The sequence below is a fragment of the Xylaria bambusicola genome (assembly GCF_022495145.1).
Source record: "Xylaria bambusicola strain CBS 139988 unplaced genomic scaffold F5B22scaffold_117, whole genome shotgun sequence".
NCBI classification, from domain to species: Eukaryota; Fungi; Ascomycota; class Sordariomycetes; order Xylariales; family Xylariaceae; genus Xylaria; species Xylaria bambusicola.
The window spans coordinates 1-14,526 of NW_025953670.1; the positions used below are offsets into that span (position 1 = coordinate 1).

The following is a 14,526-nucleotide window of genomic DNA, read 5'->3' on the forward strand; positions in this document are numbered from 1 at the left end:
TAAATTATCACGTGATTAGCGCACCGACGTTATTTGTATGGGCTAGGGGGGTGGCCAGGTCAATTGGGTGGCCAGGTTAAGTGGGAGATGCGTTATACTTAATGCTAAAGTTAAATATTAACTATATTTAATATTTAATTAATTAATAGTTCTTTAATTTATAAGTACTATTTATATTTTAAAAAGGAAATTTATTTAATATTATTAAATATAAATTAATGCTTAATATACTTTATAAATAAAAAGGATAAAAAGATTATAAATCCTATATAAATAAAGTTAATTAAATAAATATAAAAAAAAGCATTAATTATAAAAAGTAACGTTAAGCCCTAAATAAAAAATAAGGAAAAGGGATTAAGTTAATAAAACTAAATATAGCTATTAAATAAATTAAAAAATAAAAGGATAAAAATTAAATATATAAAATATTATAAATTAATAAATAGAAAAAAGGAAGTATAAAGTTATTATTTATTAAAAATAATAGGAAAATAATTAGGGAAAATTATAATAGGGCTAGGAATAAGGGTATAAATATTATAAAAGAAAAAGTATAATGGACGCTTTACTTTAATTTTTCTCGTTACTTTTATATATATAAGATATAGGTTATCCTAATATAAACTAAATTAACGGAAACCTAATAAATAAACCATAATATACCTTAAAGAATATATATTGCTTTACCTTTTACATTTATTAATTAAAGCTTTTTATATATTATTTTATAATTCCTAATAAAAGGGTATAGGTTTATTAATTTATTATTATTACCTATTAGTTATCCCCTTAACTCCCTTTATAATACTTATTAAAGCTATTAATAAGTATAGAACTTTATAAAATTTAATAGAATTTAATAAAAATTCTATTAAATTCTTTTTAATTCTTTTAAATTCTATTAAATTTTATAAAGTTTTATACTTAATAATAGTTATTTTATAACTTTATATAAATTTTATTAAATTCCTTTTAATTCTTTTAATTTTTATTAAGTTCTATATACTTTTATAAAGTTTTATATTTAATAATAGTTATTTTATAACTTTATATACTTATTAAAGCTATTAATAATTATAAAACTTTATAGAATTTAATAGAATTTAATAAAATTTTATAAAAAGATTATTAACTTCCTTTTAATTCTTTTAATTTTTATAGAATTCTATATACTTTTATATTTATTAATCATTAATAATAATAAAATTATATATTTTTATATATAAAAAATTACTACATTAATAAATTAGTAATACTACATGTAGTATATAATAATACTACTGTAGTATTTAATAATAGCAATACTAAACTACAGTAGTATTAGTAAGTGCTATTACTACACTACATGTAGTAGTAGTATTACTAAATACTACAGTAGTATTACTAATTTCCAACCCTGCCCATACCAGAAGCCCATACCTCTCGGTACCTACGCAGGAGGTAGTTGGTCCAAAAAGGAGTGCTATGTAGATCATCCTTGCCCCTGTTGGTTTCGTCTTCACTATTCTCGGTACTTCAACCCCTTCTCCACTACATTGAGTACCTACCTCAAGTACCTGATGCAACATCACTGCCTCCCTGTCTCCTCTAACTCGCTAGGCACCTCTCAGGTAAATCTCCAGCAATCCTAGTGGCCCAGTCCTATGCACCCGACGTATCTCATAACGGGCGTCGGCCTCTTTGAGCAATGACGCGAACTCCGCCTCTGTCCTCTGCTTGCCGCCATAGCTAACGAGCATGATCATGTCGATCTGACGGATATCCCGCTCTAGGAGTCGCGGCCAGCTCTCGCCAGGCTCGGGCATGATGATATCGTTGACGAGGAGAGGTGTAGCTGGCCCAGACGACTCCAGCCCCGGGACAACAGACTGGAACATGGTTACCACGTCTCGGTCGCACCAGTTGTGCGTGCACTGGCGCAGCAGGTATGCTGCTGCGGGATCGTCATCTCTACGTGGCTGCGGCTCGAAGAAGCTCTGCTGCACGAAGCTGACGCGCTCCTTGACGTCATCAGTCAAGAGCGAGCGGCCCTCAGCAAGCATGTCTGTCGAGGCGTCTTGTACGACAAAACTCAGATGTGGGAACAGCTAAGTAAGAAGAAGAAAAAAGATAAGATGCCTGTTCATATGTATTGGGAAGGCTAGACGCGGATTGGGACCTGAAATTACTTACCCGAGCAAGAAATATCGAGATATGGCCACTTCCGCCACCGATGTCTATGATAGTGCCTTGTATCTCTCCCCAAGAGAAACAATCTCGCAGTTCTGTAATGTGGCGGTCCACTTCCGATCGAAGGGTCAGCATCTACAAGTCCTATAAAGACCGTTTCAACGTGGGAAACGGAAAACAATTACTTCTTGTTGCGCCCGCCATGGCCTTAGCAAAGCGCACAGCTTTTTCGGGATGATTATCATAGAACTGGAATACTGGTAGTCCATGTCTTGTAAAAAAGGGACAATGAGTACTGTCCGTCTCAGAAGGATGCTCCTTAAGACTGATACTCGACTCCGCAGCCGCTTTAAGCATCTCATCGAATCTGGTATCATAAATCAGCTTTTAAGGCCTTTTGAAGGCAAACCAAATAGCATCACTAGGGCTTGGTGATTGAATTATGAAACACTTACGAGTAGTGCACAGTACATCTCAACTCGTCATCGTCCCGCATAATAAGAGAACTGGCGCTGTGTGATATATAACCGGGCCGTTTCTCCTCGAAGATTCGGTGAGTTATAAGCAGACGTATCACCCGACTCGTTCGATCCAAATCTAGCTCCCCTTTCTGTGCTGAATCCTCTAGGGAAACTTCTCCATTTGGCGGTACGAGTGTGAAGAAGTTGAAATCCAGGGCTATCTGCATGGCTGCGATGTCATATCCCATCGTGGTCAGGGACCGCAGATATCTGCGCGGGCCTTCGACTAGCCACTGAAGATCTTCAAGAGATGTTCGTAAGCTACTCTGCAGATGCAGGAACTCATCAGTGGTAAGACGTTGACTTGACCCAGGAGAAAACTCAGGCATATCGAAGTTATTATCGTGAAAGAACTTCGTCATGGTTTTACTCTGTTTTAGGATGCTTTCTGCAAGAGTGATGAGGGAAACGCCCCCATGAGCATCGTTTCCATAAGTTAAGATCTCACCGCTCTGAGCTGCCTTAATGTCCATGATAATCAGTCTTTCTTTCAGACCAGATTTGGGCGACGGTGAGGCCGTAGTGTGCGTAAGGGAGATGAGACTAGAAACAAATCGAGGAAGAACCCCCCAGAACCCAGACAAATGATAAATACCACAGCTTTCGGATCTTTGGTGGGCCGTGCCACCTAATACAAGTCAAGAGTATGCAGCAATCACTTATAATACCAGGTTCAATCTGCCTATCTGCCGCTTTCTATTGTTTTACGCTCTTCCACAAAGACTGCAGCGTCCTACCATGTTGGGTAGGATTGCGATGCAACCGTTACGGGGGAAGGGGCCGCTAAGCCGTCGTTATCGAGACAACACCGGGGATCAGGCACTTATGCAGCAATCCCCTGTATCCGGAGACTCCATATCCAGATATCAAGATTGCATGATACTTTCACGATGTGAGGGTGAAGGATATGCGTTAGTCCGAGGGCTACTTAGCAGAGAAGGCTGGAGTGTCACGACAGGATGCCTTCCGCCCACCACTCCTAGTTCCGAATACTGTCAGAAAGGGAAGGCGGTGATACTTGCGTTCCACATCCTGGAATGCTGGGAATCTGTATATAAGACCTTCATCCAGCCAGATAACTGTATTGTAACTTAGACTTCTAGATAATCTAATGGGATCACATGTACTACTCTTGACAAATACTTCAGAGCGAACAGTAGCGGGCTCGAAATACTTTTCTATCCGAACTCCATTAGCGCTTTGGTACCATGTCGCCATCACCAATGTCTAGCAAGGAGGCCCATGAGCTTGTAGCAGTCGTGGGCATGGGTTAGTTATATTTCATCAAGCCCACCTCTCTAAAAGCTATACTAACTGAAAGTACAGGATGTCGATGGCCCGGCGGTGTGAACTCCCCGCGACAGATGTGGTCTTTCTTGAGGGAGCAGCGCTCTGGCTTCTGTTCCTTTAACTCTATGTCCACGCCTCGATGCTTTTCAGCTGAAGGGTTTTACCATATGGATTCGGGACGACCCGGTACGATGGCTACAGAAGGTGCGTTCCTTATTGACGGGGATCCGCGTCTGTTCGACCACGCCTTCTTCAGCATCACGGGGCGTGAGGCCGAAACCCTTGACCCGTCGCAGCGAAAGCTGCTCGAGGTTGTGTACGAGGCATTTGAGAATGCAGGCGAGACGTGGGCTTCCGTCGCTGGGTCAAACACTGGTGTTTTTGTTGGAAACTTCGCGCTCGACCATTGGATAATCCAGGCGCGTGATTGGGAATATGCGAAGCCGCATTCAACAACGGGCGCAAGCCCAAGCATATTGGCAAATCGAATCAGCCATGTTTTTGATCTCCGGGGACCGAGGTATGCAAATGAAAATGGCGTCACCCTTAGCTTCGTGCCATGGCTAATCCTTAAATTTTTCGAAAAGTGTTGCGGTAGACACAGCTTGTTCGTCGTCCATGTACGCCGTGCACTTAGCTGTTAGTGCGATCCGCAACGGAGACTGTGACTCGGCTATTGTTGCCGCGTCTAACTGGATAGCGGATCCTAGCCTACAGATCGCACTCGACAAACTCGGTGCTCTCTCGCCTACCTCAAGGTGTCACACATTCGATGCGTCTGCCGACGGTTATGCACGCGGTGAAGGGTTCGCCGCTCTCTATCTCAAACAACTACCGGTAGCGCTTGCTAGTGAATCACCTATCCGCGCGGTAATTCGGGGCACCGCCGTCAACGCAAACGGTCGCGCTGGCGGCATCACACGGCCAAGCGCTGGTGGCCAGGAAGCTGTCATCCGTAAAGCATACGCCAATGCCGGGGTCCCTTTTTCGGAAACCACGTATTTTGAATGTCACGGCACAGGCACCCCAGCAGGTGACCCGATCTAGTTGGCCGCCGTCAGTCAAATCTTTGCGTCCGATAGGAGTCCAGACGCAGATAGCCCCGACCCTCTCTTTATTGGGTCTATTAAGACCAATATGGGCCACGCTGGAGGGGCGAGTGCGCTTGCGGCCATCATGAAAGTCGTGTTGTCCATGGAGGCAGGCGAGATACCCCCAAGTATTGGTATCGAGGTATTACACCCAAGCATAGATCTCACCGGCGCTGGCGTGGAAGTAGTCAGACAGGTGATAGCCTGGCCTAAACATAGGCTCCGGAGAGCTAGCATCAACAGTTTTGGGTTTGGGGGTGCCAACGGACACGCGATGTATGCCATCCCTGAGAAATTTTCGAAGTTATACCGATTTGTCATGCTGACCATTCACACAGACTGGAGTCGTACGACGCACAAACCTATCCCAATTCTGAACCCAATAGTGGCAGTCGCAATCACGATGCTGAAGTCATCAACCACTCCCAGCCCTATAATGGATACAGGATTCTCAATGGCAATGAGAATGAGGCACAGGATCAAGACGTGGTTCATCGTCCCATCATTAATGTCCCGAGCATGATAAGAGCCACTGATGCGACCACTCGCGAATTCGTGCTGCTCCCTTTTTCAGCGCATAGCGAATCATCTCTCTGGCTTAATATTGAAGCGCTTTCCCGAGACATCTCCCAATATTCACTCGCAAACGTAGTGTACACTCTCGCTGCCAAACGGCCCGTCCTGCCATATAGGATATGTCGTGTCGTAGATAGGGGCAATCCCCAGCTAGATTTACTTAACGTGGCCTTTGTGTTTACCGGACAAGGCGCCCAATGGCACGGAATGGGTGTACAGCTCTTCGAGTACCGTGTATTCCGCGTCGCTATTGAGTACCTTGACGATATCATAAAGTCACTGCCTATGCCTCCACCCACGTGGTCTATCACAAGTGTTCTGAAGTGCGACTACGACTCAGATCTCATCCATACACCATTGATATCCCAAACCGTGTGCACTGCAATCCAGATTGGCCTTGTTGACCTACTCGCCTCGTGGGGCATATGCCCTACCGCCGTGGCCGGCCACTCGTCAGGCGAGATAGCTGCAGTATATGCATCTGGGCGTATAACAGCCGCGGACGCCATTATTGCCGCGTACTTACGCGGCCGTGCCGTTGCGCACAACAATCGGAGTGGCGCAATGTTAGCAGTCGGTCTTGGGCCGGATCAGCTTCAGAAATTGGAATACCTAAATGACGAAGACTTGAACAATGGTCAGATGAGAATTGCAGCTATCAACTCTCCCGGGAGTGTCACAATCTCGGGAGATGCTATGGCAATAGAAGCACTTGCTAAACGTTTGGCTGTCGATGGGGTCTTCCACCGCTTGTTGAGAACAGGGGGCATAGCTTATCACTCGCATCACATGGTTGATCTCGGTCAGGAGTATGAAGATTCTCTTTCCTCCTGTTATCTACATGTCAGACAGTCAGGAATGGTTGATGAGAAGCAAAAGTATCTTTGTGTGCCATGGGTATCGTCTGTTACCCCTGACAAAGATCCACCGTCAACCATAGCTGGTAGTGCAGCTTACTGGAGGGCCAACCTCGAGTCCCCAGTCCGCTTTTCCGACGCCATCTTGAGTTTGCTCCATTTGGAGGGAGATCATGGCCCCATCAATCTGCTCGTTGAAATTGGCCCGCATTCGGCGTTGAAAGGGCCACTAGAGCAGGTAATCAAAAGTGTACACCCACGCGAGATCATGTATGCCGGTTCGACTTTAAGGAGAGGTGAAGACGCATGCAAATCGATGTTGCAGCTCGCTGGGGCGCTGTATTGTATGAATGCTAAAGTTAACCTGGTTACCGTTAACGCAGTCGACTTTCAAAATAGTGGTATGGATCAAGACAAGTCTAACCACCAGGGTGCTCTCGTGCATGGGCATATCGTTGTTGATCTCCCGCCATACCAATATACGTACGGACCTGTCAACTACTATGAGTGCCGTGCAAGCAAAGAATTTCGTCTCCGAAAAGCTCCAAGGCACGTCTTACTAGGTTCCAAGATTCCAGGTGTTGCAAAACTAAGGCCTCAGTGGCGAAATGTGCTGCGTGTAAAGGACTTGCCGTGGCTAGGTGATCATCGACTGTTTCCGGGTAAGTCAGGATCTTCGAAGGACAAGTATTCGTCTTCACTTCTGTTAACCTCTACGGACTAACCACGCTATTAGATGTGGTATTCCCTGCTGCAGGATATATCGCCCTGGCTATTGAAGCCGTCCTGCGTATTTACGAAGAGTCGCCCGAACCACGCCCCAAGACAACTGGCTACACTCTTCGTAACGTGTCTATCAAGACGGCCCTAAGACTACCAGAAGATGATCATGGCATTGAAATTATTTTAAGCTTGGATGTACCTGACGATGTGCCTATGGCACCGCCCTCGTGGGCAAGTTTCTCAATCAGCTCGGTCGGACAATCCGGTGTTGATTCTACCGAGAGCATGTGGACTGAGCATTGTACGGGAATAGTCAAAATCGAACTGGGGACTGTACATGATAAGATTGAGAAGATCGAGACGACATCAATGGATGGCCGCATAGCTGATGTACGATCGTGGTATAAAGCCTTCAACACGATTGGACTTGGTTACGGTCCAACATTTCGGAGTCTCTGGCATCCGCGCTGACCCAGACGCAAAACTTGCTTCAGCTTTGATAGCGCTGGATTCTACTGCAGGTAAGATCCAGGGAGGCGACTCGCGGTATGCACTTCACCCGACAGCCCTTGATGGCGCTCTTCAGCTCGGGCTCATTGCCTGCTACGGCGGCTCCGTTGAAGCTACCACAACCGCTTTCGTACCAGTTAATTTCTCTCGAATATATATAAAAAATGTTATTCACAACGGAGACCGAAATAGTGCTATGGTTGCCGCACAGGGTGAGCTCCGTGGTCTCAGGGGTGCATACATAAATCAGTTGCAGATGCTGGACGGAAACGATGAGGTGATTCTAAACATCGAGAGGCTCCGGTGCGTTAGCTACATTAGCGAAGCACACTTCAGGAATCAAAGGATTTGTTCAGCATTTCGAGCTCCTTTTGCTCGAACGGTATGGAAACCCGATTTTCGCACCCTTAACTACCAGTCGTGTCGTGCGCTGTTCCCACCGCCCGATGAAAACATACAACGCCTCAATACCATAAAGAAATTGGACAGGTTGGCTTGTGCTATACTCGTGGACGTTTATGAGAGCTCTATAAAAAGCAATAATAAGGCTCCCCTAGCCCAAGAGATCTCGGGGGACATAGGCCATTTTACTGCCTGGATCAAGCGGAGCGTGGAGGAAACTACAAACCATCTGATGGTCGATGCCAAACAGTTAGAACCCCAAGACCGACACAAAGCAATTAGCCGGCTACATAGCGAAACTAAGGAGATCGCTGAGTCCCGAATAGCTAAATGTCTATACGATGACATGGATGATATTCTCTCCAAGCGTCACACTGGCGTTGATATCATGATCCATGGTGATGACGGGACCAACCTCCTGATGGAATTATACCAGCGCGGTCTCTTCATGACAAGCGCTTACCCGCAACTCTGGCGAGTCTTAGATGGATTAACCCATGCGAATCCACACATGCGCATTCTCGAGATTGGTGCTGGTACCGGTGGTGCCACGCGAGTCGCCATGAATGCGCTCACAAGCCTAAATGGTATTAAGCGATATCGCGAGTACGTCTTCACTGACATCTCACCAGGATTCCTAGCTGCGGCGAAGTCATCCATGGCCAACTTTCGCGACATCAGTTACTCTATGCTCGATATTGAGGCTGACCCAGCAACGCAGGGCTATCAGCCCCTGTACGATATTGTATTAGCCTCACAAGCATTACATGCAACAACTAGCATCTTGCAGACGCTCAAGAATTGCCGCAAACTCCTTAGACCAGAAGGTAAGCTTGTGTTAGTTGAAAATACCACCGAGGACAGCCCAATAGTTGGCCTTATTCTAGGTACATTAACTGGGTATTGGCATGGGATACCCGACGGCAGGGTCAACAGTCCATTCATGAGTTTGGAGGCATGGGATAGAGTGCTGAAAGAGGCAGGGTTTTCCGGCGCTGAACTGGTCTTAGATGACTATCCTAGGCCGGATAATGTAACCACAACGCTGGTCTCAACCCTGCTGGAAATTGAATCCATGTGGCGAAATGAAAACGTAAGCAAAGCTCTGGGAAGTGTTGAGGCTCATCTTCTCCATAGCCCGGAACACAGTCCTCTTATTTTAGGCCAACTCTGCCAGGAGCTAGAACGGCGTGGTATAAACCCTCTACCTGCACCACTCGACCGAGCTATGAGTGTGGTATCTCCAGATGCCTGCGTAGTAGTCTTCTTGGTCGGTAAAGAGGACTTCCTAGTCGACATAGAAGGACGCTACCTAGCCACTTTTCAGCACCTAGCACGCACAGCAGCGACCTTGGTATGCCTAACATTCTGTGGCCTGATGAAGGGACTCAACCCTGAAGGGGCACTGATCCCTGGACTGATGCGGACTATTGGAACAGAGAACCCCGGGGGTCGGTTCGTCTCGATTGATGTTTCTGATGAAGATTCGGATGCTTCCACCTACGACTCTGCAGGTCTCGTCCGTTGCATAGCGGATCAACTTTTCTTACAGAATGATGAACCTTACGATCGTGAAGATGAAGAGAGGAACTATAACCCTGAAATAAAAGACCATGAATACGTCTGGCAAGATGGGTGCCTCTGGGTGAGCCGTGCGATGCCCGACGATACCATTCAATCGTTTTCTGAAGCGACTTCAGGCAAGAATCACGAACGAGCTGAAGGCTACTCTCTTCAGCCACTTGAAGCCCAAGGTCCTGTCCGTGCAGCATTTTCTACGCCCGGCATATTGAGCTCTTTGTATTTTCGGCCGTACTCAGAGTTACTAGCCCTAATACCATCTGATTATATCGAAGTGAAAGTCACGGCAGTGGGTGTTAACTGGAAAGACCTGGCCGTCTCATCCGGCCGCTTTGATGCGGACAACCTGTCATCCGAATATTCAGGCATTGTGACAGCCGTGGGCGCCGACGCGGCTAGCTTGTTCTGTGCTGGTGACCGCGTGTACGGTATGGGTGGCGGTCATTTCGGGAATTACACTCGTGTCCCTGCCGCGTTCGCGCAGAAACTTGATACCAAATATGATCTCGTCGAAGTTGCAACGATGCCTTTAGTGTACATGACAGCTGTATACGCATTCGACTATGTCGCTCGCTTGAGACGAGGCCATAGAGTCCTCATCCAATCTGCCACTGGAGGACTAGGGCTCGCAGCTATCCAACTCGCTCGAGCTAAGGGTGCTGAGGTCTTTGCTATGGTTGGTACAGCCGAGAAGGCCGAGTTCCTGGTCCGAGAGATGAAGCTACCGGAATCGCACGTCATTGCTGTGTCATCTGGCGACGGTGTATCCGCCCTTGACAGAACACTCACTCGTATGACGCCTGACAGTCGCGGCTTTGATGTTATACTCGGTACGGCTCGAGGAGACGTATTGGACGCATCCATCCAGGCGTTAGCACCGTTGGGTCATTTTGTTGACGTGGGGCGTACCGATGTGCAGGACTCCCAGGCTCTAGCAATGGGTTCCTTCGAAAAATGTGCCAGTTTCTCTTCCTTCGATCTATCCCTTGTTCTCAAGGCCAACCAGGAGCTTGGGAGGGAGCTAATGCAAACCGTCCATAGCTATTCCCGCGATGGACTGATCGGACCAGTACATCCTTTCACTGCCACTGACGTATCTAAGCTTGATCAGGTCCTACTTAAATTCTCCAAGGGCACACATGTTGGTAAGCTGGTGGTCACATTCCAAGACCCACAGACGCTAGTAAGAATGCCCTCTTCGCCATCACAGCCGCAGTTCCGGTTCGACTCTGTGGCCTGTTATATTGTGGTTGGAGGACTCGGTGGGCTCGGAAGGTCTATTTTGCGTTGGATGTGCGAGCGCGGGGCCCGCAACCTGGTGATTCTATCTCGACGCAGCATCAAGGCGAGCTCCTCTGCAGCACAAAGCCTCGTGAGTAGGCTCACTGGGCGTGGTGTCAACATTCGGCCTGTAGAATGCGACGTTAGCAATCGATCTCAAGTCACTCGTCTCATCCAGAACATAGCTTCAAACTCTTCAACCGTTCAGATCAGGGGTATTATTCACGCAGCCGTTTCATACCTCGACATTTCCTTCAATAAACTGACGGTCTCGCGATGGCGCAACAGCTTGTCTGCAAAAGTCCAGGGAACACAGAACCTACATGAGGCGACTGTGTCCCTCAACATACCACTGGATTTCTTCGTCATGATTACCTCGCTGGAGTCGATCTATGCATTGGCTACACAAAGCGGCTATACTGCCGCTAACGCATTCCAGGACGCATTTGCAAGGTACCGTCGACGACTTGGACTGCCTGCCACAAGTATATCTTTTGGATTCATCAAGGGTATTGGAGATGTAGGCCAAGACCCAATTACAGTAGATATGTTCGCACGGAATAGGGCGCTGGCGCTCTCTGAGAGTGAATTTCTTGGGCGGTTGGAAGCGGCTTTTCTTAACGACGCGCGAGATAATAAGAGGCTTGACGACAATGGCAGTGATGGCGACGCCTTCGCTAGCCGAGTCGGGGATCCGCTTTCCAGTTCTAACATACTTACTTGTCTGGACCCTGGTGCCATGGCAGCCATGGAGCACGACGAGGCCGAAACGGAGGCCGGGTCACTGCATCATCCTTCAAGTGCCGTTCCTCGGTGGTACAGCGATGCGCGCGTCTCCCATATCATGCGAGCTTTCGAAGACGCGCGGAGAGAACAGCGCACGGGCAACTCTTCAGCAACCGCGCAAAAAGGCGACGACAACAGCAATAGATCATCAGTCTGGCGCGTTCGCGCGAAGTTCGAAGCAGCCACTGCTGCAGGATCTTTGGAAGAACGATCCAGGATTGTTGACTCCGTTACAGACGCCATCTCGGCAGCTATTGCCGAGCTGCTCTTCGTAGACATCGCGAATGTCAACTCGGCAAAGACGGTGGCTGACCATGGCGTTGATAGCCTGATTGCGGCTGAACTACGTAATTGGTTGTACCAGGCATTGGGAGCGAACATCAACATGCAAGAGTTGCTGGATACTAGAACAAGCATTGAGTCGCTGGCGGGTCTGATAGTCGATACGGCTCTGGCTGGGAGGTTGAATGTGAAGGGTGGGAAAAGGGGGGATGAAGAAACGCCAGCACCTCAATTTTAGAATGCAAGATCTTTTTTATTTATTACAGCTTAATTATCTATTTATATGGTTAAAACGTTTCAATATGGCTTGATTAGTGGGCTGTTAAAGCGTGTTGTACGTGTCAGCTACTGCGTGGTTGAGTCTCCAAATTTAAAGGAGCCATAAAAAACCTCCGACCACCTTCAAAAACTAACCCCCTTTGTAGGGATAAAATAAAAGTGAATAACTCGCGCGGCTTGCTAACCTAGTTGAGACGTAGAACATACCCGAAATTCATGCATAGTCTACATTGAGTTGCATTATGGCTCTTCGAGCAAAGATGCTGTCACGGAACTAGAACTGCAGCTATAGCCATAACATTATAAAGAGAAAATTATCAAGTCGGAGACTTGGTTATCTGCAGTCACTTATATACGTACCGTAACAGCAACGCACCTACCTTGGCAGATTCATTGAAAAGGGCGTCCAGCATAATTCCATCATTACTACCTTGAAGATTCGAACTAATTTCTCGCAGTGAGGTGGGCCTCACAGGCCTCCTCCGGTAGGAGGGATCATGCAGAGTGGTTTTAGATGCTCTATTGGTCTAGAATCTATCTATGTAAGCGCGCAGAAAAGAGTCAGAATATATACAGGGAACATCGCAACTTTAGGGAACAGCCCCTGGTAAATTGGGCCAGCGAATACACGGCTTTACGTTCGTTCGGAGCGTACATCGGTGGACTTCACTTCCAAGCATGAGGATGGTTTGGGACTACAATACAACAAGCAAGACGTTGAAGAAGGCAGCGCAAGGCTTAAAGAAGTTCTCGTGAAATGGAAAGACGAAGTCAAACGAGGCCAGATGAGCAAGGAAGAGATGATTTCGCGTATGCGGGAGCTCGTCAAGGCGGACGAGAAGCTCCTCGCTAACCCATTCTTCGCGGCTGTGAAGGTGCTATAGTGCCTGCACTAGTTGTCATAGCGGTGTCGCTAGGCTATATGCTCGACTTAGCTGTCAAGTTCTCGAGCTTTCTCTTGTTATTATGTGTGTTTATTTGCTCTGGCGTTGGGGGAACAAGCGGTCAAAGGCAAATGGATGAGCTCCCTGAATTGGGGATCACCTGTGTACTATAACATAGATCTAATGTAAGGAACGCGTAACAAGGCATCGGAGCTCCTAGATCTGCCCATGATCAGGGGTGATCAAGCCAAAAGATTGAGAATAGATGAGACTAACTCTGAACGGGCGTCCTCACTGGCTTGCAACTCGGTGACCTACTAAAGGATATAAGCAGATGTTTCATGCATCCATGAAAATGTTCCCATGTTCGTTTCGGTATAATAATTGAAGTGACATGGTCTATAGTGGATAATTGGCACGTCTTGAGATCTGTCATTGCCATGAAGCTATGGGTACCTAGGTAGTTGTCACGAGATGGAAGCTGCATTTCTCACTTGCATCGGAAATCGCAACAGGCCCTTGCTGAATAAGTCTCCTTGCTAGCTATGCGTAATAGTAGCAGAGCCGTGAAAATTGATTTCTTGTACTTCTTAATAGATGCAATCCAAATGGGAAGGCATTAGTTTCTTGCATGCAACACATATGCCCGTAGAAAGGGTTGCATCATGCATATTAGGGCGAGATGGGGATATCCTAGCCTAGGCAATAGGCAATACATTACCAGCATCGAAGAAGTAAGTGCGCGGAAGAAATTGGTAGAACATGAGAAGTTTTTATTTTATTTTAATGCTATGCCGGCATTGAAATCAAAGCAATGAATCAACAGTTCGAAAAGGGAACTGCGTGAAAAATACAACGGGCAGAATTGGGGAAGAAAAGAAAAGAAAAAGTATGCATCAGCCGTGAATCGAACACGGGGCCCATCGATGGCAACGATGGATTTTACCACTAAACCACTGATGCTTGCCTAGAACAATTGGTGGGAGCCAAATGTAAATCCATAATGGCGCTGAGTCCGGGTCCAGAAGTGACTCCTGTTGACTTGGCCTGCGACGCGAGGTACATTGCGCTACATCGTGTAGACTTTAGGGCTATAGGGAAAATTAATGGCTCGAATTAGGTTGTCTCAAAAAGAGTGTGATGCTTTGGGCTTTGTTAGATGATTGATGGGATGTCGTTTTGTCATCTGACGAACCAGATCCATCGTGAAGTCAGGCGTATTTTCCAGCAGCGCCTCCCAGCCCCCTAGTGCACACACGTCTGCACTCACACAAGTCGCAAAACTTGCTAC

The 14,526-nt window shown here is 46.8% G+C and overlaps 2 protein-coding genes and 1 non-coding gene across 3 annotated transcripts; 1 reads left to right on the forward strand and 2 right to left on the reverse strand.

The window, feature by feature from the left end:
• Positions 1–1,598: 1,598 nt before the first annotated feature.
• On the reverse strand, positions 1,599–3,166 carry F5B22DRAFT_640676 (S-adenosyl-L-methionine-dependent methyltransferase; the record flags this gene model as incomplete). Its single annotated transcript, XM_047977874.1, has 4 exons — positions 1,599–2,090; positions 2,176–2,285; positions 2,358–2,539; positions 2,628–3,166. 4 exons carry the CDS (start codon positions 3,164–3,166, stop codon positions 1,599–1,601), a joined length of 1,323 nt encoding a protein of 440 aa, XP_047824626.1.
• A 735-nt stretch (positions 3,167–3,901) lies between these two features.
• On the forward strand, positions 3,902–12,310 carry F5B22DRAFT_640677 (uncharacterized protein; the record flags this gene model as incomplete). The annotated part of the gene is made up of 8 exons (XM_047977875.1): positions 3,902–3,962; positions 4,020–4,503; positions 4,571–5,029; positions 5,069–5,350; positions 5,413–7,169; positions 7,244–7,681; positions 7,725–8,254; positions 8,288–12,310. The coding sequence occupies 8 exons, from the start codon at positions 3,902–3,904 to the stop codon at positions 12,308–12,310; spliced, it is 8,034 nt and encodes a 2,677-aa protein (XP_047824627.1).
• Positions 12,311–14,127: 1,817 nt separating this feature from the next.
• On the reverse strand, positions 14,128–14,198 carry F5B22DRAFT_t205. Its single transcript has one exon. It is a non-coding gene; the product is annotated as a tRNA-Gly (tRNA).
• Positions 14,199–14,526: the final 328 nt, after the last annotated feature.